Genomic DNA, 25200 nt, shown 5'->3' on the forward strand with positions numbered 1-25200 from the left:
CCCCCGGCCCAGCTCTTTAGAGGCAGCGGTGGTGTGGGGTGCTAGCAGACGGGGATGGAGGGGACGGCAGGGCAAGCTTCCTTCCCCGCTCCTGGGAAGCAGCGGTGTGGGGTAGGGTTAGGGTTATCAAGCTTCCCCCCTTCACTCGCGCCCCACCCCATCATTCTTGAAGGGCAAATTTGCGTGTGTGTGTGCGTGCGCGCGCGCTAGATGCTTCTAGCCCACCTTTTCTGATTGCTTTCTTGTTCGAGGGAAGGAAAATATTGTGGCTATTCTCCATGAATTTTTTTTGTAACTTGTCTAAATGCTACAGTGATAAATTATTAAAATAGAAAATGTCTGGTAATGAATGTTTTCTCCATCAGTCTAGACCAGGGGTGGGCAAAATACGGCCTGTGGGCTGGATGCAGCCAGTGGAGGGACTTTGTCCAGCCTGTAGCGGGTCTCTCGGTCCCACCTGGCCCAGGCATGATCCGGCCCATGATGCATCCCATCACACCCCTGGGCACTCGGGCTGGGGTGGCTCTGCAGCTAGGCAGCCCAGGTGGTGGTGGTGGCTCCTTCCAGCTGCCACCGCCACTGCCTTAGCTCTGACGGAGACCCATGTGCACAGCCTCGACCCTGGCCCGCCTCGCGACCACTCTGGACTTGGTCTGGTGGAGCAAGCCAGCTGGAACCTGCATGCGCAGCCCTGACCCTGGCCTGTCTCTCACGTGCTCCAGACTCATCTGCCCGCAATGAGCAATGGCAGAAGCTGTTGCTGGGCGTGGAGGAAAAGCAGCCCTTCTCCTTCGCCACTGCCAGGCCCATCTTGCTGCAGCTGCCCAGAGCCTGTGCCTGGGCTGTCCTGTGGCTGCTCTCTGCCACTGTCACTGCTGTGTCTGGGCTGCCCAGTGGGGGAGTGGTGGCAGTGCAGAGAATTTGCAGGGTGTCACGGGCTCTGGGCAGCTGCAGCAAGAAGGGCCTGGCAGCGGTGAGTGGGAGGGGCCACTTCTGCCCAGCCACTGCTGCTACTCATTGTGGGCTGGCAGTCTGGAGCAGGTGCGGGCCAGGGGCGGGGCTGTTCCGCTCTGGCTGGGGTGAGTATGGGGCGGGCCAGGGTTGGGGCTGGGGCTGTGCACTGTTGGTGGCAGAGAGGAGCCGCAGGGCCTGCAGGCTCCAGGCTGTTACTGGGTGAGGGGAGTGCTGGTGATTGGCCTGTGGCAGCTCTCCAGAACTGCCTATGTGGCCCGCAGGTCCAAATAATTGCACTGCACTGCACTGAAATATTCTAAATGGATCAGATTCCTTTAGAAATCCAATGTCCAAAAACATCAAACAGTAACATTTTACACAATCAAACTGGAGAAGGCTTTTGAAACTGAGTAGTATGCAGAAACAGTCCCTCCTGGATCAATCTGCGTAGATAGCGAACTTGTGTGGCTCTTGTCTGACGTACGTGCATATAAGTAAGTGATCTTCTCGTGAGATGGATTATGTAATTCAGTGAATAGGGTTCATGGCATCAGATTTCAAGTTTGTTCTGCCATATTTGGGACATCTGGGCAGAGCTAATGGCAGTGGAAATTTTTCATGTACTGAAACATTTCTGGAAGGAAATTATACTGATTTTTCACAAAGCCATATAAGCAGGTCTTCTACAATGGCCCTAAACACTAATCCTGTAGTGTAGCTAGCTGAAGATTCAGATGAATATTTACTTTTCAGTAGGAGGAAAGCAGTGATGTAGGTGGAGAAGGAGGTTATTCAAGCTCGTGTAATATTTACACCTTTCAAGGTGTTATCTAGAAGAGGAAAGTACCTCAACTGATCACGGTGTTAATTCACATTTTGACTTCCTCTCCTTTTGAATAGGTGGCCCAGGAGCACAAATCTATAAATCTTTTCTTTGAACTTAATACACCATGGAATTGGAGTTATTCTTTAATTACAGAAGTAATCCATAAAATAAAGAAAATATTCATCCTTGATTTAAGAGCTTATGCTCTTGCTTCTAAAGTCTTTAGCTTTTATTTCTTCTTGCCTGGCTCTGAAGAGTCAAGATAGAAGTTTAAATTATAGTAAATTTGAAAAGGGAGAGAAAGCAAGCCAATGCCTGAATGAGTAAGGGAATTAGGGGGACTAGTAGTAGAATATAAATCCAGTCTAAAGCTTTAATGACAGAAAATTACCTGACTGATTTGGTGGTTTATGTGAAGTAAGTTTTTAATCTCAGTTCAACTCCTGGTAGATTAGTGACTCCACCACAGAAAATACTATTCATAACTGCAGTCTCAGGAGACAGAAGCAAAGTACTGAAGTAGCTTAAAGAGTCACCTCCCATGGACATGAATAAGGGTGAGGCATGTTGTCATGTGAGGGAGGAGGGGAGAGAAAGTTAGTATTTTCCTGCCTGTGTGGTGCTTTTGGAAATGCTGAGCTGCCTAATGCCAGCTGAAGTCAAAAGGAGGTCCATGTGCCCAGAACACCAGAAAATCAGACCCCTGCATGATGAAGGCAGTATAAAACCATAGTGACGAAGCACTGGAAACAAAATAGATACCTGAGGCCAAGTTCACCAAAGAGAACATTTTTTTTCTCAGAGCTTGCAGTATGCAGCACATTCTGTTGTGACACTTTACAGCCATATTCTCATGAATTTAGCATCTAAAGCTGTATCCAGGTATGCATGGTTCCTTTGAAAATTTGGCTACTTTACTTTGCTGCCTAGATGGAAGCTGGGTTCCTTTGACAATCTGGCTGCAGGCGTAGAAATTGGTTTCATTTTCTTTTCTTTTTAGGGAAGGCAGCAATTAGGGGAAAAGAAAAACAATAAATGAGAAGAAGAAAAAAGGAGAGGGCAATCACTATTAAAGTTATGAAGTGCAGAAAATTGAAGAGGGAAGCTTATGGCATTCTTGTGCATGAAGTATGCTACCTGCAATCTATGCATGCACTTAGTCGTGATTTACTTTGGAAGGCTTGTTACTTTACCTCATAGACCTATTTATTAGTTTCATCTCTGAGTTAATTGTGTGCATTCAGAATAGACCCTTGAAAACTATTGCAATTTAAGGGAGAATTCATTTTTTTTTAACTTCTTTTTTTTTGGTGCTTTGCATAATGAATTTTAACTTATGGTTTTTATTATAAAAATGTGCTATTTCAACAATGAGTGATCAATAGAGTATCTTTTGTCAAGCAGTAGCATGCATTGTATACTTGACAATATCTTTCAAAAATAAAGCTTGGATTTGTCTTGCATGTGTGGTTATTAATTGCACGATGTCATCACCTTTCATGTAGCATTAACCTTTGCATCACGCTTTTACCATTCCTTTACACCCTCCTGACTAAAGGTTCTCTTGTCTCCCCTCTTGTCTTTGAGCAGCACATCTGTTTGGACTGTAAAAACAATTTCTGTCCGTTGTGTTCAAACCGGCCTGAGAGCGGTCCCCTTCTCTGCCATCTCTGTCAGCGATTCCAAGCTACAGCATTTCAGCGGGAAGAGTTGATAAAGATGAAAGTGAAGGATTTGCGAGACTATCTGGCACTCCATGAAATCTCCACAGAGACATGCCGTGAAAAGGAGGAACTGGTATTTTTGATCCTCAATCAGCAGCCAGTCATCACCCAGGAGGATAGGCTACGAATACCTCCACTTACCACTGGCACATCTGGACAGGAAGGCTTTGTTCTTTTCCCACCGCCTAGCCCAGCATCTGCTACCTCACATGATGCCTCTCCAGTGTCCACAGACCCCATCTCGAGTGCACTAACTCAGGAACATCAACAGGTATTTCTCAGTCCCCACATGGAAGCACCCTGTCCTGTACTCATTCATCCTTGTTGTTGGCTTAATTACTGGGATGCTTATTGTTTCTTATATCTTAATAAAAACTGTGCAAATAAAAATTATATGTGAAGCTTTTGTATAAAATAACCAACAGTACTTGAGCTACATTTCATTTATCTATTGTCTCCATTTGACTTTGAAATTTGAATAAATAACTCAAGACTTCCCTAGAGCATCATTAGAAACTAAAGGCACACTTCACACTTCCATTGTAACTAATGGATTTCTCTGTTAATGTTGGTCATGTTGATTGTGATGGATGGGGTATTTGCCTTTTCTCCATTAACGGAAGTTAACTTTCTTTAGATGTTCAAAGTTACTTGTGAGTCTGGTTCTAATATGCCAGATATGACGCTTCTGTCACGGTTCTAAGGTGGGCTTGAACACTGGTCGGTGTTTCAGTGAATGGTTTCATCCTAAGGTCAGCCTGGGACACTCCTTTGACTAATGGGCCATGTGGATATTTGATGTCTGTAGGGCAGAGGAATGTCTTTCTTTTCTTTCTAGCTGAAATGTTGCTAAGTTATTACAGCTACAAGCAGCTGTTGGGGAAGGCCATTATTCTCTTTCTCCTTATTTTCTGAGCCATGAAGCAATCAAACATGTGATCTTGGAGATGATACAGCTGAGGGAAGTCTCCTAGTGTCTGGTCAATGATTGATCTGAGCATAGAAAAAGCTTTGATTGAAGCCACAGTGTGTTACTAGTCTCTGATCCAGATACTGCCCAAAACTATCTGGCTGCACTCTTTCTTTCAGAGTGAATTTATAGTCCAGTTACTTTACTTTGACATGCTTTGTCTGTCTTTTTAGTGACTACTGTGCAAAGCCTACTTAATGCTTGACATCTACTTTAGGTCTTTCTGTAATTAAGTGAATGGGTGTGCCCAGTTCTGCAGGGGCCAGGACTGGGAAAGTGCCCCCTCGTGCTTTCTCTGTTGTCTGTTTTGTATAGAAGTGCATGGTAATTCCTCCAGGTTTCTTTTACATACAATGAGAGAGGCTTTTTTTATTCCGTTGGAAGTAGCGCATTGCACCAGTTTGTGCCTTTGTGCTCTAACTTTTCTGCAGAAAATATTTCAGCTGCTTTTCTCAGTTTCCATTTCCTCTTTTGGGAATTCTTAGGCTTTCAAAACCCCTTTGATTTTCCTAGTGTTTCACAAATATAAATAAACCGTAGCTTTCTTCAGTAGGAAGGAGAATATTGTCTCAACAGAGAAACTGAGGCAGTGACCAAATATCATACCCAAAGTCACAGAGAGGAATTAGTGGAAGCTGGGATTACAATTCAGTTTCTTTTACCCTGTGCAGTGTTCAAAAATGTTACTTTCCCTCTAACCTGCTTTAGCTGCTTTTGTCTGCTGCTCCTTAGCTAGCCCCATCTCAGCCTCTCACCCTTACCTGCCTGCACAGAGCTCATCCACTAGGAAAGATCCAAGGCAGCTTGCCTGGTGGCTAACCCAAATGTGAACGGTGTTCCGGGGGAGGAGGAGGAGGAGAAAAGATCCATCTCTTGCTTAGTTTCCAATCCAGTGCTAGCACTGGCACAAGAAGAGCACTGTGCTTCTCTCTGGTCATTGCTCAGATTAGTTACTCAGTCACGGTGAACTACATCATTGACTGGTCTCAAAGAGCTACACAGCACTTACTCTTGACATGCTGTAGAGATTGTGACATCATGATGTCACATTGCTCCACAGTTTTTCATTGTGATGTGGCATCAATGCCAAGTTTCCACGTAATGATTTTCTGATCACTCTGAACCTCCATTTTTGAGTCATTACTCTATTGGTTTCCGCCCTGTCTGGCTCCATAAACCCCACAAGAACATGTGGGGGATTATTGTACATCATCCAGTATTGTAACAAGACTCAGCTGACAAGGTGGGGCATCCAACAGCCACATACACCATGACAGTTTCTCACTGAGATGTTGTTTATACCTCACGTCTGTGATCAGGGGGACTTTCTTTCTTCCAACCTGGCTCCTTTTTGGCCTTGCACCGAGTTGCCTAATTCCACAGTGCAGCGCGTGCTGAATTGTGCTTTGCTGTTAAACCCACTTGCCCTCTAGACATGCAAGGAGATCTAGTATTGGTGAAAGATGTATTTCCTCTTTTAGGCAAATGGGTATGTGCCTCCAAGCCAAGACGACATGACAGGAATTGAGAATGCAGGAGAAGCACCAACAGAGGAGGAGACACAGGTTTGTATGTGCTAGAATTGCACAGAGATGGGGGTGGATTCTGTTGAGTTGTTTTAGTCCATTACTCAGCAAGTATAGAATTGTGACCATGTAATAAGATAGCAAAATAGCTATCATAATAGAGTCACCAGAAAACTTGTCTTTATGCAGAGAGGAACAGGATGTCCCTACAGGCAGAGAACTTTGTGTCACTGGACACTAAGAGCACTTTTACATGTGCTCCAGGGGTTGTGGGGGTGGGATGGCACTTTAAGTAGAGTGGCTCAAAGAGCCACTCTAATTAGAGTGCTGCTGTGTCTCCTGTATCAGCAGCCCTGCGCTTAAAATTGGCAGTGGGGGCACTTGAACTGAAGCTTGTTCAACAAGCTTTAGTTCAAATGCCCCCACCACCATTTATTAAGCGTGGGGACACAGGAGGCTGCTGGACTGTGGCAATTGCCATGCTCCCGCAGACTCGATTAATTGAATCTACTCCGATGCACTGGAATTCCAGAGCATTGGAGCACACTCTGTGCTCGTGTATAGGCGCCCTAAAACAATAAAAGGAACTTACATATCAGAGTAGAATTTATTTCTTATAACTAGAGGGATTCATGGAATAAAGTACATGAGGGATAGTATACCTCCATGGATGAGTATTGGCTAGGAAAGTATTGAGAGCTGCTTTAAATTGTCATGATATTGTGACTGCTGACAGACATGAAAAAAAACCCAACACTTTACTTTCAGCTTGGTGTTCCCACCATGATGAGCACAGTGTATGCCCAGAAGAAGCATCACATTTGTTTGACCCGGCTTGCCCAATGTCTGTATAGATTGGGCACTTCATCAGGGGGGTTGGAGCTTTTATCTAAAAGCTGATTCCATCAGGATGATGCACCGCCTGATCTATACAGGGGCTGGGAAGCTGGGTCAAACTGGTGCACTTCCTTTGCTGGTAAAGCATTTTTGTTTCTTCACATATGTTGGTGGCCTGCGAAACCAAACATTGTCCTGTCTTCGTTCTGTTTTAGTCTGTTGACTCGGAGGATAACCTGATGCAGGGACGGAGGGCCTCTCTCTCTGACCTGACAAGCATCGAAGACATTGACATGCTTTCTGTAAGACAGCTAAAAGAAATTCTTGCTCGCAACTTTGTCAACTATAAAGGCTGCTGTGAGAAGTGGGAACTGATGGAAAGAGTGACTCGCCTTTACAGAGAGAGAGACCTTCAGCATCTGGGTAAGGTGGAAGAGTCGTCAGTTTTACAAGCTGCTTCAACACTCAGTAGAAGGCAGCAGGTCAAAGGGAACAGTTTTCCTATCTGTTCATTGCCAATGAGAGAATCAGATCAGGAAGAAGACAACATCATGTTGCTAAACTATATTTACTATTGCTCGTGCCTGTTGACCTGAGCATTAATGTTGTTTGGATCTGTAAAGTGACTGCTCCATTGTGCAACAGCAGGGCTTCTTGCTTTTCTTATGGCTGCAGAGCACATGCAGCTATGTTAGACTGAAGTCTTCTTGTCTCTCATTAACTGATTTGTGGACTGAGTGCCAACAAGGTGCGCCTATATGTATCATGACAGTAAAGGGGTTGCATAGGTTATTGTTGAGAGGTGAACTGGAAGACAGTGGAATGATGTAGATATTCATGCAGGTGTAATTAAGCCTGCAGGAAAGAACCCAGCTAGACTCTTAGATCTCAAGTGAAGTTTCAAGGGTGGAGTTAAAAAACAGCTATTTACTTACAAAATGAGCATACAGAATATCACTTTCAAGATAAGAAACCTGTTTTAACTTGCTGAGTTTTTCTAATCATCCTCTAAAGCTTCACATGGAGTACTGTCTCCAGTTTTGGTCCCCACACTTTAAGAAGGATGTGGCCAGATTGGAAAGAGGCCAGCACAGAGCAACGAAAATAATTAGAGTGCTGGGAAGCATGACTTATCAGGAAAGGCTGGAAGAACTGGAGTTATTTAGTCTGGAGAAGAGAAGACTGAGGAGGGATTTGATACCAGTCTTCAAATACCTATAATATCTCAACAGTTTTCAGTGAAACTGGGACTTAGGTCTGCCAAAAACTACTTATTTGACTAAATCTCAAAATAACAGCCCATATACATTTAAGATGGTCATGCTTTGTAACATCCTAACTATATATGTTCAATGAAAGGAAAAATGTCTTAATAATCTAACCAAATAATAGCTACTCCACACCAGTTGCCCTCACCTTTCCAAAAATGTACCATGTTGGATTTACAAAATGAAAAGCCAAAAGACTCGAAGCAAGCCATCTCCTAGGGAAAGGGTGGGCAAAATACTGCCTGTGGGCTGCATCCATCCCACCAGGAAATTTCATCCGGCCCATGGGCACCCATCAGTTAATTATATCTGACCTGGTCCATGGCTGCCCCTGCTGCACTCCACGTGGGGTCAAGCCCCACCTCCTCCTACTGAGGCAATGTGCTGTGCTCCCACCCTTGCCCGCAAGAGGGCTCCAGCCCCGGCCAGTGCTCTCAGCTTCTGGGCAGAGCTCCTGTTGTCCTTGCTGCAGCCACCCAGGGAACTGCTCGGCTCCCCTGCTCTCCAGTGGTTCCTCCTGTCACTGCTGCAGTACTATGGGCAACAGGTAGGGAAGCAGCAGTGGGCAGGAGTCCAGAGCACGAGGCCCGCACCTGGTGGGGCAGTGAGAGTGCGGAGCCCAGGTCAGCGGGAACGTGAAGCCTGGGCCAGCTTTGTTCCATTGTGTATGGCTTCCTGCAGCTCACATGCAACTCCCAGGACTCGTGCCACTGGGGGAAGCCGTGTGCGATGGAGGCAGGCAGACTCGGCCCTGCTCCCTGCTGCCTTGGCCAAGTCCCAGGAACTGCACGTGGGGCCAGGCTGCCAGCTCCATCATGTAGGGCTCTCCCCCAGTAGCGCATGGCTCTGGTCAAGTCCCAGCAGCTGCACATGAGCCGCAGCGAGCCTGCACGATGAAGCAGGGCTGGCCTGGCCCTGCTCCTTGCTGCCACATGCAGCTCCTGGGACTTGGCTGGTGTCATGTGCTGCTATGGGGCCCCTCCTGTGCGGGCCATGAGCATCCTGAGGGCTTGCTGCCTGCTGCTGCCGCTGGCAGAGGGGGCTGTGCACCATGGGTGGGGGGGGCGTACACATACCTCACCATACCCACACCCTGCACACACACACACAACCACATCCCCCAAACGCCATGCCTTGCCACCCCCGATAAACCCCACACCCACCCACCCGCACACATCCACCCACCCTCCAACCACATCCCACACATAGTATACAAAAGTAAGATTTTATTTTTAGTTATTATGCAGTTGTCTCTACACTACACTGTGCACTACTCTACACTATGCAAACACACATAAATGAGGACAAGAATATTTTTTAAAATAAAATTTAAATGGTATAGTAGATGTTTGACTTTTAGTATATGAGTTGGGTTTTTTTCTGGTTCCAAGATGGCAACCCCCCCTCCCCATCCCAAAAGGAGTACTTCTGGGGGCAAGGAGAGGGACTTCCAGTAGCAAAGGTCAGGGGTTAGAGGGTGGGATTTCCAGTCCCAAGCTGGTGACCACATTGTGGCTGTCAACAGCTCACCAAAATTCATTAAGTGGCCCTCCAGCCAAAATAATTGCCCACCCCTCTGCTAGGATGTTTCTGTTTATTGCACAAAATAATGCAACTTCTCTCTCTTTTCCCCTCCTGTATGCAGTTTCTGACACTGGTGATCAAAATGGTAAGTGGTGTTGATTCTCAAAATGTTAGCTCTGTAGAAAAATTCTCAGCACTAGGAGTTGTTGCATGCTGTAATATAGAAAAGCTTTTGTTCTAGGCAAAAATTTCCAGCTCCCTGCCAGACAAGCAGTCTCACATGGCACTGGTGCAAGTGTAGGATCAGGATTACTCAGATTCCAGTTATGCTTACACATTATTTGCAGAAGATGATGCTTCTTAACATTGGCAATTATGCATAATTTGATATTGAAGTCAGTAATAAAGTTTGTATTCTCTGACCCACGTACTCTTGTCCTTAACACCATGATGCATTTTCCTCAAGTCTGATACTTGCCTTTTAATCTTTAGCTTGTTCAGGTAACACTGGGCTTCCTGGTGCTGAAGAGAATCTCTGCAAAATCTGCATGGATTCACCAATTGACTGTGTCCTGCTAGAATGTGGCCATATGGTCACTTGTACCAAGTGTGGGAAGCGTATGAATGAGTGTCCCATCTGCCGGCAGTACGTGATAAGAGCTGTCCATGTCTTCAAGTCCTGAGTGAAAGCAAGTAAGACCAGTGTTGCCTTAAAGCCTCATGTGCTGTTAGAGAAATGGTTAAAATCTCTACACATAGTTGAAGGTCCAAGACTAGCGCTCAGACCTCACAGGAAGTCTGAAGTTCGAGAGGTGAGGCAAGAGGAAGCTTGGGAAATTTTCCATATTGAAGCCGTGATTGGATGCGTCCTTCCCACCACATTGTTATACACCACAGTGCCTGGACTCCTTGGAGCCTAATAACAGCATCAGACACAGAAATAACTAACAGCCTGTGAGAGCAGCTTGATCAACTGGTGATGGGGGATAAACAGTCACTGGCTTCCCAACACAAAGACCAGATTCTGAGGCTTGTTATTTCCTCTGCAAATAATAAATGAGGACTGAGATCTCCACACACAACAGGTTTTTTTTGTTTTGTTTTGCTGCTATTGAATGTTCCCGTTCTGCTTCTCTTATTCACTTGCTCTGTGAATCACCTCCAGTGATATTTTATTTTCAGGGAACACAATCTTGGTTGAGCTTGTTCCTTGTTTTGAACATATAACTTTATTTTAAGCTCTAGTTTCTAATGCTTGCAGGCCAGGCTGAATGTTGCCCCCCTCTCTGTTACCTTCTTCCTATTCCAAATGTGTTTAATTCTAGCTCAGCGGAATCGAGAAGTGCCTGCTCTGCTTTAATGTGGAAAGGTGGCAGGAAAGCTTCAGTGTTTAAGAAATTAAATATTCTGTGTAAGACAGCAAAGAGGCACAACATCTCACCTGGCTTCTTGCACACCTGAATCCAGTGTTTTGTCTTGGATGCAAGTTCCTATGTTTTGTCCTATGTTGGTTCCTTTGTAGAAGACCTGAGAGTAGTACCTTGCCTACATGGTAACTGAACTGATTCTTAGTTATCTTAGGCACCAACTTGCCCAGTGTATGCACTGCCTGAGCACAAGTGGAAAAAAATCCACCTTCCCCTGGCATAGGGATTTTTTTCTAACATTGTAATCACATGAAGCCCTGGACAATGTATTTCTGCACATCTCATACAGTGTAGAGATGAATCTGTCAAAGTGATGCCGAAATAAGGAAAGTGTAGGGAGACGTTCTCCCTGCCTTAGGAACGTTCCCCTTACTGCTTTCTTTTAATTTCTTGTTGTCTGTTGCTTCCAGTTAAAGTGATTAGCACTGCCTAGCCTCCTTTGCTTTCTCCTTCATCTCCCTCTTAGCCACAGGATACCAGTTCACTCTATTCCACCATTCTCAAGTGCTGTCAAATATAGAGATGTTTTTTTGAATGGCACAAGATAACTTCTCCCTTGGTAATGGAAGGGCTATAGCATCATTCAAATATACTTCTTTGACAATCCCAAGTTTCTGAAAACAACTGCAGTTTGGAAAGCCCTTGTGAATCCATACTGAATTGCATTGTGGGTTTCACCCACACTCGCTATGAAGTTAAAAAATGGTCTTACAAGGTATGTCTTGGGAATATGCCATTCATTACTGGTTGGCAGCAAAATAGGAGCTTTCAGAATAATCCAGTACTAATGCCTTAAATAACTTTTCTCCCCAGCAGTTATGGGCACACTGGTGTCTTATTCCAAAAGGCCACCTGGGCCATTTAGGATTTAACTTTGCTTCAGGATATTTATCTTGCGTGTAGCAGCAGAGTTTATCAGTGAAGTCTGTCTCAAATTTTCCTGAATTGTGAATGTAAGAACATCAGTATTCAGAGAGAGAGAGAGAGTGTGTGCATGTATTCATTCCCAGCCTCTACAACACTCAAGATATACTTAAAAGAAGCCTCTATTGCAGATCCATGCATGTTTGCAATAACAGCTGGCAATATATGTTATCAGATGTCTAACTATGCAAATTCATTTAACACTGCTGTACATCAGCAGCACTGCCTCCACTCCAGTAAATGCATGGATTTGGAGGGTCTCTTCAGTTTAGAATAAGGAAAAACTAGTTCTTGGTTAGTAGCTATACATACATACCGTAGTCTAGCTATAAAGAAATTTGAGGCTGCAGTTTATGCAACATCTATGTTAGATGGTGTTTTTGGATTATACAGAAACCAGAATGATGAATCATGTAAAGAATGGACAGGCTCCTTCCTACCTGAGTGTCTATGGTGAATATGCCAGTTGTAGCTTTACCCTTCTTTCTCTTCCTTGCTGCTACTTCTGGATATTCTGCAATTTCTGACTCAGTGCTCTAGCAGACTACCAGGCACTCCTCTGTTTCCAGCTACTAAATTGTATTACATTAAAGATGCATGATTTTCCTAGCAGTTTTTCAACGTAAACCATTACTGTCGTCATTGCCACTGAAGAGGGTTTCTATGGCAGTTTCCAAAATGCATGGACTGTACTTACTGAGAGGCTTGAAAACTTCTGATCTAGCAAATGCACTGTGAAAATATTATGTGTAATCATGTTTAGCAATAAGCTCAGGACAGGGGCCTTGGCAAAAGGAATATTTCCCCTATGAATACATATGTTTCATCTACTCTCTACAAGCCATTCTAAGGCTACTATGCCTATTTTTCTACAACAGATAAGCCAACTTGCAGATCAGTGGAAAAAATGTTATTAGGAATGAGGTAATTGCGTGCAGCTTGCTTTCCTAATACGTATACTGAAACTAATTTCCATTCTTTCCTCCTTTGCAGAAATGGATTATTTAGTGTGAGGCAGTATGACAACTCACTTTAAAATAAATTCGAACTTAAAAAAATCCAGAGGAAGCAGATTCATAACCCAAAAGAATATATACTGATCAAAAACTAATAAAGATAAAAGTGTATGAAAATATTTAAGTGCTTTATGTACAATATGCACATTTGTTTAAAATATTTTGAAAATTAATGTTCTATTTGAAATGGTTTCTATTACATTTTTCTTTCATTCAAAAATTGTGGTGGGTACAAAGGTTAAATAAAACCTAACTAGTTTTGGTACAGAGTTCTGGTTTATAATTTTATAATAAAGTTGAAATTTAATTTAGACAACTACTTAGGTTCTGAGTGTTTCTCTCTTGGGAGCAGGGGTAGGTAGCAGGAGCTAAACACCTGTCACTGAATCTGAAGGAGTAGAATAAGCGCCCTCCCCCCCCAGAAAACAACTTCCAAGGATTTCAGCTGCTTAGCTATCGCCAGTGAATGAGGTAAAACTGAAGTTCTGTTTTCCTCATGTGTTTTACCTAATCTGTTAGTCATGTTTATGCAACTGGAATCCTGTATGTGTTTGCTTATTTCTAGATCCTCTCCCCTCTTCAGAGCTACTTTTTCCTCTGAAAAGAAAATGTGAGAAAAGATCAACTTTCAGCAGTGCAATTTAGTAATTTTGTAAGGCGTTATAGAAAACACGGCCCTTTTTATAGCCCTCAAGGCTACATGGTGTTGATAGTGCTCAGCCCCAACTGACATCAGCCAAAGTAGAGGGTACATGGTACAGTCAGGTCCCTTGACTTCTATATTACATGTTTGAGAAAGGGGCATCAATACTGAGAAATATCACTGACATGATACCAATATGCATACCTCATGCATAAAAAATATTCTCTTTAAAAGAGAGAGAATTTAGAATAAAAACACATTTCAGTAGACATCACAGTTGAGTAATTTTGAATGGTTTGGATTAGATTCTAACAAGTTTGTTAGAATAGGAATCCTATTTCCTTAAAATTACTCCATAAGGTTAGTATGTAATGGCAGGTAATTTAACATACCCTACATCTGAGTGTGAGTAGAAGCAGCAAATGCTATCATCTGGTGAAAAAAATCCCAAAGAAACCCAATCAAACCTCCTGGCTTACAACCAGGACACATGCTGACCCTTTGAGGGAGAGCTTGGTTCTTTATCACCCATGAAAATACCAGATACTTCAAAGTTTTGTGTAATCACTGCTTCACTTCAGGCAGAAAAGCTCCCTGAAAGGTAGAAAGTAGCAAATCCTACAACATGCTACTGAGTGTGGATTAAGTTTAAGAAACCACTATGCCAGAGCACTTGGCTTCATCATGGAGAGGACAAATCTATCTAGTTGGAGGCACTGACTTGTGAAGCAGGTTTAATGGAATAGGTGGGGAGAGGGAGGCAGGTGTCCAACAGTTTATAAATGCTTCCACCTGGTTTTCTTTTGAGCAATGAGCTCATGTAAACTTGTTAGTGAAAAACTACAATTTTCATAATGGTACTTGGTTTAACTGGGTCCTACTTATGAACCAGTCTAGTTATGGACTATTCTTCCTTTGCAGAAGGACTAGCTGCCTCCATACAGAGAAACCAAATGGCTGTAACTTCTCAAAAAAACCCCAAAACACCTGCGCTGCTCTTATTCCAGCACCCATAGAAGGAAAGGAATTGGTGCTGTGACAGCTCTTCAGACTCGGATAATTAACAACTGTTCTGGATGTACACAGCAGGCCTGTAGGAGATGCAGTAAACTGTTCCCATAACAAAATTACAGCAACCTTTATGCCCAGCAATGAGCTGACAAGGTTGTATAATTCTCCCTTGTTACAAATCCTGCACTCACAGGGAGCTGATTTCTACTACTACTTCCTAGATGAGGGCAAGTACTTCCCTCTTTGCATTCACCTTTAAAGCAACCACAGACCCTCATTGACAGCACACTAAATTGCTGCCAGCCTGCTATGCAGAACAGATTCAAAAACTGCTATAGCCAGCTGCACGTCATCTCCCCTGCAATCCTCCAATGAGATAATGCATTCAAAGAGAGGTAACAGAAGCTTTTGCATGAGGGGAAAAAGTGATCTTCAGCAATAGCTGTGATAAAGGAATAGAAAAAGTGAATCAGACTGATATCCCTTAGAAATATTAAGGGTACAGAAAACACCTAGGGCTCCTTGCAATAGAGCATTTCAATTGCCATGGAAGCTGGAGGTCTGCCTGTATCCTAGTCCAGCTTTTGCAAGAGGTAGTTTAGAACTTACAGCAAGTTTAGAAGCAAGCACTTTGAACTCAAACTCTTATCAAGGTTATCAATCCCCCACTATTACCTTAGGCAGACAAGGTTCCTTGGGTGAATTTGATATCTTTTATTAGACCAACCCAAATGGTTGGGGAATAGTTATTAAGCAAGCTTTCGGGTTCAAAAACCCTTTGTCAGACTAAGGAAGTTTCAGCAGTTGGTGTGTGCTCTTCCTGGATGGAATGAATTTTCCATCCAGGAAGAGCACACACCAACTGCTGAAACTTCCTTAGTCTGACAAAGGGTTTTTGAACCCGAAAGCTTGCTTAATAACTATTCCCCAACCAGTTGGGTTGGTCTAATAAAAGATATCAAATTCACCCAAGGAACCTTGTCTGCCTATGTCCTTAGACCAACACAGCTACAACCTAAACCCCTGCCACTATTACCTTTGTATTTTTCTGTAACATTCTCTTATATGTGAGCCTGGGAATAAAATAGAGTCACTGAAGGTCATTGCTTTAGGACAGTCTTCAGCAAATTCAGACTGAAATGTTGGCAGTTTCCCAGATAGGTTCTATACAGAGGTGCACTGATGCATCAGTCCGATATCGGATCGGCACTGATATAAAGAAAATTGGCTGCATTGGAAATTGGCCTGAAATGGCTGATAAATGCCCGTGCATGCATGCAGCCACACTGCAACACACAGGCATCGAGGAGCAGAGCCCAGCTGTGTGCAGCTGGTAAGTCTGTTTGGGAATGGCTGATAAATGCCCGTGCATGCATGCAGCCACACTGCAACACACAGGCATCGAGGAGCAGAGCCCAGCTGTGTGCAGCTGGTAAGTCTGTTTGGGTGGAAGGGGTGGGGGGGCAGATCAATACCTCCTGCAGTGAGGGAGGGAGGGAGGGGGCAGAGGCAGGCACTACATGCACCCCAGGAGGGCATGGGGTGGGGTATTTGCCCCTGGATCTGCATGGGGCACGGCAGGTGGGCTGCAGCTGGAGGCTAGAGCCAGGGCTGCGCCAGGCTCTTCTTGACAGGGGTGCTGGGAGTGGGGCTACTGAGGGGGCTGCAGCTACCCCAACTTTCACTGTAGCCTCCACTCTACAGCTGCTCCCAGCACTACTGCTGCCCACCCAGTGCAGCACCAGCTCTTCCTGGCATGTGGGTGGAGATAGGGTGAAGCAGGGCTGCACCGGGCAGGCGGCAGCAGCACTGGGAGTGGCATTATGGCCAAATTTGGGGTGGCTGCAGCCCCCTCCATAGTCCCCCTGCCAAGAAGAGCTTGATGCAGCCCACCTGCCCCACCTCCCCATGCCCTCCCTGGGGTGCATGCAGCAGTGGGAGCTGGTCCCCCCACAAGCCATGGCTCTGTTCTGCACCCTGGCCTGCCCCACCCTGGCTCGGTAGCACCTGCCCCCTCCCTCATCATGGGGGGCATTGATCTGCCCCCCACCATGCCCCTTCCACAACAGACTTACCAGCTGCACACGGCTGTATCAGGAATTCGATGGATATCGGCTGATATGCCTGTTTAAATAATGGTATTGGCCCCCAAAATTTATATTATGCACCCCTACTTCTATAATATCCGTATTCAAGTACTTACATAGGCCAACTCTCAGGCTTCGGAATGCAGGATTAAGCAACAGCAAATATTCCTGAAGACACTGAATAGGATTAATCTTTACTAACCTTTCATAATTCCAAAAGAATGCCAGGATACCACTCTGGAACTTATTTAATAGAAACTTATTTGCCCCAGTTTTAAAATGGAACTCCTGCAAAGGGTGCAAACTGTTTCTGGATGGTCATCTGATGGACCAACTGTTTAAAAAGTTAGGACAGCAAGTCAAAATGAGAGGGGTTAAAATACTAAGCTGTATAAAGGGTAGGCCTGTGCAAAGCACCACGTATTTGGTTTAGGATTCAGATTTGGTCAATTCGGAGGGACAGTGATTCGATTCAGCCAATTCGGAGATTCTGCCATAGACTATACAGGCAGTCCTCGATGACACTGGACATTGCTGCCTCCAGCTGGTAAGTCTGTTGTGGTGGGCGGTGAGGTTCCTTCTAAGCTGCATGCGTGCACAGCCGTGCACAGTAAAAAATCTTGCCGTGCAGTAACTTTTTAATGCCATGCACTGGGACTGGTGCGGGACACTTACTGCTCAGCTGCACAGGGGCTGGGCCACGCCACTCCGCTCCACTCACCAGGCCAGCATTCCCACGGGAAGGAGAGCGTAGTCCCGGCCAGGCTGCTGATCAGTGGGCAATCATTGCCTCCACCCTTTCCTCCTCCATGCCGGCAGTGTGGGGCAGGCAGTGGCTCCTCCCCAAGGCAAGGCAGGGGCTAAGCTAGGCACCACCCAGGCTCCAGGGACCTGCTCCGCTCCCCAGCCCCTTCGGGCAAGTTTCGTCCGGAGCTCCACCAGCTTCGCCCTAATCTTAGTTTTCATCCCTGTGCTGCAAACCCCACAGCTTCTGCGCCAAAACCTGGCAGCCCCACGGGTCTTCCATGCTCTGCCTGCTCCCTGCCTCTGCACCTCGCTGCAGCCTTTGAAACTGATGCCATGTGTCTCGCTGCCTGAGCTGTCCAGCGGCGGGATGCACGTGGCGCCACGCCCCTTTCAAAGGCTGCAACAAGGCACAGAGGTGGGGAGCAGGCAGAGTGCAACCTGCATGTGGATCTAAGAGACATGACAGGGAGGTACACACACTTCATGTAACAAAGGTGCTGAAGACAAAGTCAGCTCTTTGGTAACTAAAGACAGAGTACTCAAATGCTTGCCCAGTTTTAAGTATTAATTAAGCCTTAATCTTGACCACAGAGACATGATTAAAAGGTAGCATGTGGGTAGTACAGCTAGTTTCTTCTATTATTTACAATAATGCAAATTAAAAGCAGAATTGAGCCTTTACAGAAAAACATCTAACAAAATAATAGACTGAGACTAATATTATGAATGCATCTGGTACACAGTGTAATATTAAATATTAAAGGGGGAGGAGGGACCAATTCGGGAATGGACCAAAGCAGCGTGCTCGCGGATTGCTACACCTTTGAAGGAACACTGGTGGGTGGAGGTGGGCAGATCAATGCCCCAGAGCAATGGAGGGATTGTGGTTGGGACAAGCTACCCAGCCGGGGTGGAGAGATGGAGGACTCTGGGAGGGGGGCGCCCTCCACTGCACGCTGCTGGTCTGAGAGCTGCTTTTCTGATGGCTCCTCCAGCAGCTCTCGCTGCTGGTCTGGGAGGGGATGGGAGCAGGCGTGTGCCCCTGGATCTGCACGGGGCAGGCTGGGTTGGGCTGCGCTCCAGGATGCTAGCCCCAGCCACCCGCTGCAGGGCTGCACTCAACAGGGTGGGTAGAGCCAGGGCTGTGCTCCAGGTGGCAAGCCCCCGCTGCCAGGTTGTGCTCTGGGGCTAGCCACCTGGAGCACAGCTCTGGCTTCACCCACCCTGCAAAGCACAGCCTTGGGGTGGGCAGCTGGGGCTAGCCTCCTGGAACACAGCCCACCCCGTGCAGATGGAGGGGAACATGCCCACTCCCACACCCTGCCAGACTGGTGGCAAGAATTGCTGGAGGAGCCACCAGAAAAGCAGCTCCCAGACGGGTGGTGCGCAGTGGCGGGAGCCCCCCTCCCTGAGTCCCATGCCCCCCCACCCTAGCTGGGCAGCTTGCCCCAGCCAATCCCTCCCTCCCTCCCTGTGGAGGCATTCATTGATCTGTAGGGCTGCGCGAAACAGCACCATTCCATTTCGACTTGCATTTTGATGTTTTGACAGAACAGCATTTCGTTTCGATTCGAAACTGCTGTTCGGTTTCATCAAAACAGTTTTGCTGTTTTGACATGTCGTCCATAGACTAGAATGTGGAAGCTTGAAACAGCCTATAACTTTGTCATTTCTGGCCTGATTTAGATGAAACTTGCATAAGTGCTAGGCCCTGCTGAAGGCATGATGCCTGCCATGTTTCAGGGAGACAGGTACAGGGGTTTCAGGGAAACTGCACCTCAAAGTCTTGAAAGCAAAACTCATGTCATGTGTATGTGTTAAGCCACAGCTGGGTTAAAACTGCAGCCATGATAGCCCCTGCTGAGGCCACAAAGCCTGCCAGCTTTCAAGGAGATAGGTGGAGGGGCTTCCGGGTTCTGGGGCCCTGCACCTTTGGCTGTAGACGGGCAAAACTCATGACATGGGTGCTTGTGGGACTGTTGGTCTTGGGGCACAGGGGGTAAAAAGTGCAGGTGTGCTAGGCCCTGCTGTGGGCATGAAGCCTGCCAAGTGTCAAGGAGATTGGTGCAGGGCTTCTGGGGCCCTGCACCTCTAGCTGCTGCCAGGCAAAACTCATGACTTGTATGTGTGTGTACGTGTGTTTTAAGGTGCACCAACGCAGAAAGCATGGCAGTTCAAACAATGCTGCCTTTTATGCAGTTTTTCCATTCCTCCCCGAGCTCTGGGACTGGAAAGGACCTCAGGGAAGGATCACAGTCACTGGCCAGCTACACAGTCAATAATGAGAGCACTCCTCCCTGACCCTTCTCCTTATTTTAGCTTCTGTTTCCCTGCAGACAAGCCCAGCTTGAGCTTCAAAACATTTCAAAAATTTTGAAATGTTGCGACTTGCCTTGTTTTGTTTCGAAGCTCTGTTTCATTTTGATTTCACTGTTTCGAGCTTGAAACGAGTCAAAACAAAACTGCTAGTGAAATTTTACACAGCCCTACTGATCTGCCCCCACCAACAGCTGCCTCCAGCTGGTAAGTCTGTGTCCTGCCTGTATAATCTATGGGTGAATTGATTCAGAGGCTTCCGATCCAATTTGGACCTTTTAATGGGTCTCCCGGTTTGATTCAGATTCAGAGAGTCACCCACTGAATCTCCTCCAAATCAAATCAGCTACTGAAGCTTCACACAGCCCTCATAAAAGGGGCACAACATTTAGCCTCACCTTCTTCTGCTTGATTTATAGCAGTGCAGTAAGTACACGCTGGTAATACATCTCTGGTGAGTTGTACATAGGGCCAAGAATCTATTTTCCATTTGGATACAAAGCAACTCTGAGAAACTTTATGCCTTTACAGTAAGAGGAGACACTGCAGAGTTTTATTTATGTTTTATTTATAAAAATACCCAAACTTTAAAAAAAACAAACAAACCAGGAGATGAAACCAGCACCTAGATAAAATGGACTGGGAGAAATGATGGGCAGGAGACAAACAGATTTTAATGGTGCCACCCTGTAGGGAGTGCATTCCAGCTGGCACCGATAAAAATCAGTGTCACTGCTACAGATCCTGAGAGCCCAGCTTTGAGGAACTCTGGGTGTTATACAGGGTGGTTGGTAGAAAGAACAAGGAATCTGCATTTATTCCACCTACCTAGTCTCTGTTGTTTCCTGAGGGCATTCCCTACTTAAGCACAGCAAAGCCAACCAAGTCAGCTGCCTTGCATTTTTAGCAGGGGGCTACCAGTCTCCGCTTGCGGATACACTCCCAGATCCAACTGGGTGACACACGCTTAGCTCCAGGGTTCTCCTCAAGGTCCCCTATCACATGTGTTGCAGAAGCCGTATCAAACTCTTGTACAAGGTCCCCATCATATGCCACAAAGTACCGCCGGATTTTGCTGAAGTTCTCCACGGAGGGTGGTAGGTACAGCCTCACCCCTGTAAATATGTCCAGCAATATCTGCAAATTTGGGAGGGGGGGGAAGGGGAAGAGAAGAAACAAGGGCTGATAAAAGATTTGACTAGTCAGGAAACTTCCCTAGAAACTATGCTCTGAAGGACACAGGCTCATTCTGTGCATTTGACAGGATCTAGGACAATACAGCTGAAAGGGCCCTTGTGTTCTCCTGCAACACAAATGATGATGCAGCTTTTTTAACAACAGCTTTGAGAACACAGATCAATTTTGTTCAAAACCAAAAATGTTCTATTAAAGCTAAAAAAACCCCTGTTCTTTCCAGCAGGGCCACCAATTTAGATCCAACACCTTAAGGCTGCTTACAGACATAACCCCCCGACAAAAAACTGCTTTACTTTAAACTCTGTTCACCCCCACACTGAACCCAAGGGGCATTGCATTATTTTGATCTGACTCACCCAATGTCTGTATAGATTGGGTGCTTCAGTGGGGCTTTTTTGGCACTTTTACCTAATAGCTGATTGAATCTACTTTAGATAAAGGCACCAAAAAGCCCCACTGAAGCACACAATCTACACAGACACTGCAGAGCCAGGTCAAACTAACATGCTGCTTCTTTCAGTAAAGCTCAGTTTATTTGTTTCTTTCCCCATGTCTGTCAGCAGCCTAAATGGCTTGCTGCAAGACTAGCCGAATGGGGAGTATGTTGGGGAAAGCAAGCCAACTCCCATCTGCGCAGACACATGCTGCCACAATGCAGCCAAAAAGTGCAGATGGGCACAACAGACTTCTAGTGGTGGAGGAGCTGATGATGCTGCAGGCAGAGCAAAGACAGCCAAAACAATTTAGCTCTTACCAGCATCATTCTCCTGTTGAGACTTTCTCCCAGGATGTCCCTGTACTGACACCAAACTGAAAAAGGACCGACCCCACCCTGCCCGAGACCCCTATCTGTTTTTCCCCATAGTTTAAAGCCCAAGCCCCTAAAGCAGAGAGTCCTGTGACCCAGTGACTAAAGACAGGACTGCAAGCCAAGAGGATATCCTAATCCCATACCTGATGTTTGTAAATTACTCAGTCTTTGGGCTTCAGTTGATCCATCAGCCAGGGGACAACACACACTTCCTCTTGTGAAAGTCAGAGGCTGCCACTGAACTGTTTTCTTAGCCAGGCAGGAAAGGGCCACTGTATTAGCCCTAACTACTACCTCTAGGCCTGGTGGTCACATGGCTCAGCAAGCAAAACAGCTTCTGTTAAGATGCCCAGAGGGAGTTGACTTTTCTCAGTTAAATCACGTAATCTGGCAGCCCTGCAGCTGGTACTTGCTGTTTACAGCAGATAAACTACTCTAGGCCTCGCAGGAGAAACAGCCTGAAGCCCAAACCCCAGAGCTGCTCCCACTATTTTTTCAGCAATGTGTTCCCCTGACAACTCCTACACAACACAGCTATAGCATTGCCGTTTCTCCACAATATCATCTTTTCACTGGAAGTTCAAAACCTCCCCTCATGAGCTGAATGGAACTGGCTCAGTTTGCTCCATCTGACATGTTTGGAACTTTGAAGGACTTATTGCTGGTAGCACAGAGACATCCAGATCTTGCTCCTGATTTTTCATCATGTCACATTAAAGCTCCTTGTCACTTTTAGAGCTGTTAATAGCTCATTTCTCACTCTCTTCATCTCCCATCACACTACCCTTGCCCTCTGCCAGCAATGCCAGCTGTTATTTTCCCATTAGTGTGCCTGTTTTCTTCCATACTATCCCCTCTCCTTGGAATGCCTTCCCAGACTGATCTGTCAAGCTTCCACTTCCTTAAATCCCTTTTGGACCCACCTTAGGCACAGTAACCAACAGACGTTAGCCACTCAGTGAATGGTTAGACTGAAGGTCAGATTCTGTAAAAGCCAAACTCTACAGGACTCTCAAATGACTAGGAACCAACTCATTGAGCACACTGTTCTCCTAAATAACCACACGTATTACCGTATCCTCCTTCCTCCCCTGGATTCATTGTTTGTTCAAACAATACAGTTACATTGGGTAACAAACTACAACAGCCCAACAAGTTCCAATACAGGACATCAGCCAATCCTCCTTCCCTCTGCAACTGTCCATCACCTCTATACACAGCACTACATAGGTGCAGTAATGAGAGATCTGCCTTCAAAAGAACTGGCACAGGCCACTGGTAGAGTCAGGACACCAGAGAGGGACTGCGGGTTTGCACTCAGTGGTAAGCCTTGTGCTCAGCCTGTCCCTGCAGCCTGCTGCAGAAACATGAACGAGGCAGAGGCACCTGCCTGCCCTTTGAAATGTAGAGCTTGGGTTGCTGCTACTGCTTTTCCCTTTCACTCCCACTTCTAAGCCTGGCTTAAAACCAATCTAGTGGGCAAATACCAATGCTGAATTACCAAGGCACAAAAAGTGCTACATGTGCAAAAAATGCTAGCATCTGGAACAGTGCCAGACTCCTAAATGCTCTGACATGGCTTACAACCATATAGACCTGTAGACTCTCAACTAAGTCATTTTCCACAGATCCAGACATAAAGCAATGAACAGCTGGCTCGTTTGCATCAGAGAGCTGAGCTAGTACAATGAATTTTGTTTCAGTCTTTAATGAATAGCTAGCATGCTGCTAATAAGGGTGGCTGGGGGAGTCTTTAGCTTTTGCATGCACTTCTGATCTATTAGCACCTTCCCAGGTACACAGCTTGCCTGCTGCTTCTCTCCCATGTGCCTATTCTGTAAAAACAAACAAGAACTGCCATGAGCCATATATCTGATGCTGGGATCGTCCTTTATATCCAAGATTTTGTACATGCTTGGGGGTACCAGGCACCAGCTGCCCTGCAATAACTTTAAGGCCACTGTCAGACATTCAAAAGGAGGTGCAATGGGATCTGAGACAGTCCCAGCAGTTGCGCCTCCTGCCATGCCCCACATGCATGGCAGGAGGCGAGACTAGGATTGAGCATCAGATCCCATCACCATATTGCTGGTGCAGGGGGAGCCCAGGACCATGATCCAGGGATCCCACTGCAACCAGTGATCTTTGCTCCTGTGGCTGGGAGCCTTGTCAACTGACAGAGCTCTCAGCCACTTGAGCTGGTTGTGCTCCCTGGTAGCTGGGAGCTCCAAACAGTGCCACGGCTCCCATTCATGGGAGTGCATGGAGTGCCCCCCTGCAGCTGGGAGCTAGGGCTGTGCAAGACAGCTGTGTTTCAATTCAGTTATGGATTCAGCTGTTTCATACAGACTGATTTGTTTTGGTGTTTCGGATCACTGTTCTGTTTAGATTTGGAAGACTGGTAGTGATTCCCAGCTGGCAGTGGCAGCCTGCTGTCATCCCACGTGCAAATCCGGGGGCCTATATCCCCCCAGGAGAGCAGCAGGCTGCTGTCCCTCCCCCAGAGCGCTGGGATTGGAAGGGACCTCAGGGACAGATTGCAGACACTGGCCAGCTACAAATGTCAATATCAGAACAGTCCTTCCTCCCTTTCCCCCCCTTCCTTTCTGTTTCCCTGCAAGCCTGGCTCCAAAACCCCGAAACTTTCCAAAACCTTTTGTACGGTTTTATTTTGGAGATGTTTCAGAGCCTTCAGTTTTGTTTTGGATTCAGTGTTTTGGGTGCTGAAACACCTCCTAAACAAAACGGCTGCCAAAGTTTCACACAATCCTACTGGGAGTCCCACTGGTATTCAGCACTCCCAGCCACAGGGGGACACTACTCCTGTGGCTAGAAGCGCTGTCAGCTGATTAGGGCTCTGAGCTGGAACCCCTCATCAGATGACCAGTGCTCCCAGCAACAGGAGTACATGGGAGCATGCTTATTAGTCTGGAAGCATTGCCCACATGTTTAATTAAAAAGTGTGATAGGAACCATCAACAAAAGTTATTACACATTTTGTATAATCATTTTGCTGCTTATTCCTGGTTTAATCAGAAATTAATTGATTGAACACATAGTGAGGACACTACTTAAGGCATGATTAACTAATCACATCTTAAGTGCAGCTTGTCAGGGCCCTAACTTGCAATTAAACGTCCTTCTTTATCCTTCCTCCTGGCTCCCTGCCCCTCAGTTGCCTTGGCTTCTCCAGAAGACTAGATGTCTCTACCCTCCTACCACTTTGTTCCACAGACTGGTTAGGGGATATGGCTTCTTGTACTTCATCTAGCACGTGGTGCAGTGACTCAACTTAGGCTGATGCAGAGAGGCTTAAAAAGTCCTGTTGAAGTGTCAGTCCCCATAGTTCAGTATGGTGACCTTCCTTTTCCAGAGAGCTGCAGCTGTCCTGC

General features: G+C 46.1%; 2 protein-coding genes across 4 annotated transcripts in view; one reads left to right on the plus strand and one right to left on the minus strand.

The window, feature by feature from the left end:
• Window positions 1-13306, plus strand: part of RFFL (ring finger and FYVE like domain containing E3 ubiquitin protein ligase) — a 70535-nt gene extending 57229 nt beyond the window's left edge. For all 3 annotated transcript variants that reach the window (XM_006025744.3, XM_014520870.2, XM_025206596.1), the window contains exons 3-7: window positions 3371-3775; window positions 5956-6039; window positions 7053-7260; window positions 9751-9774; window positions 10122-13306. In XM_006025744.3, the coding sequence (XP_006025806.1) occupies window positions 3371-3775; window positions 5956-6039; window positions 7053-7260; window positions 9751-9774; window positions 10122-10312 (912 nt within the window). In that variant the 3' untranslated portion in view covers window positions 10313-13306. The remainder of the gene's footprint in view (window positions 1-3370; window positions 3776-5955; window positions 6040-7052; window positions 7261-9750; window positions 9775-10121) is intronic.
• Window positions 13307-20348: 7042 nt separating this feature from the next.
• The window catches only part of LIG3 (DNA ligase 3), a 25303-nt gene continuing 20451 nt past the window's right edge, over window positions 20349-25200 (minus strand). The window contains 1 exon segment of the mRNA XM_006025747.3: window positions 20349-20937. Within this exon segment, the coding sequence (XP_006025809.1) occupies window positions 20704-20937 (234 nt within the window). The 3' untranslated portion in view covers window positions 20349-20703.

The sequence above is a fragment of the Alligator sinensis genome, unplaced genomic scaffold (assembly GCF_000455745.1).
Source record: "Alligator sinensis unplaced genomic scaffold, ASM45574v1 scaffold561_1, whole genome shotgun sequence".
NCBI classification, from domain to species: Eukaryota; Metazoa; Chordata; order Crocodylia; family Alligatoridae; genus Alligator; species Alligator sinensis.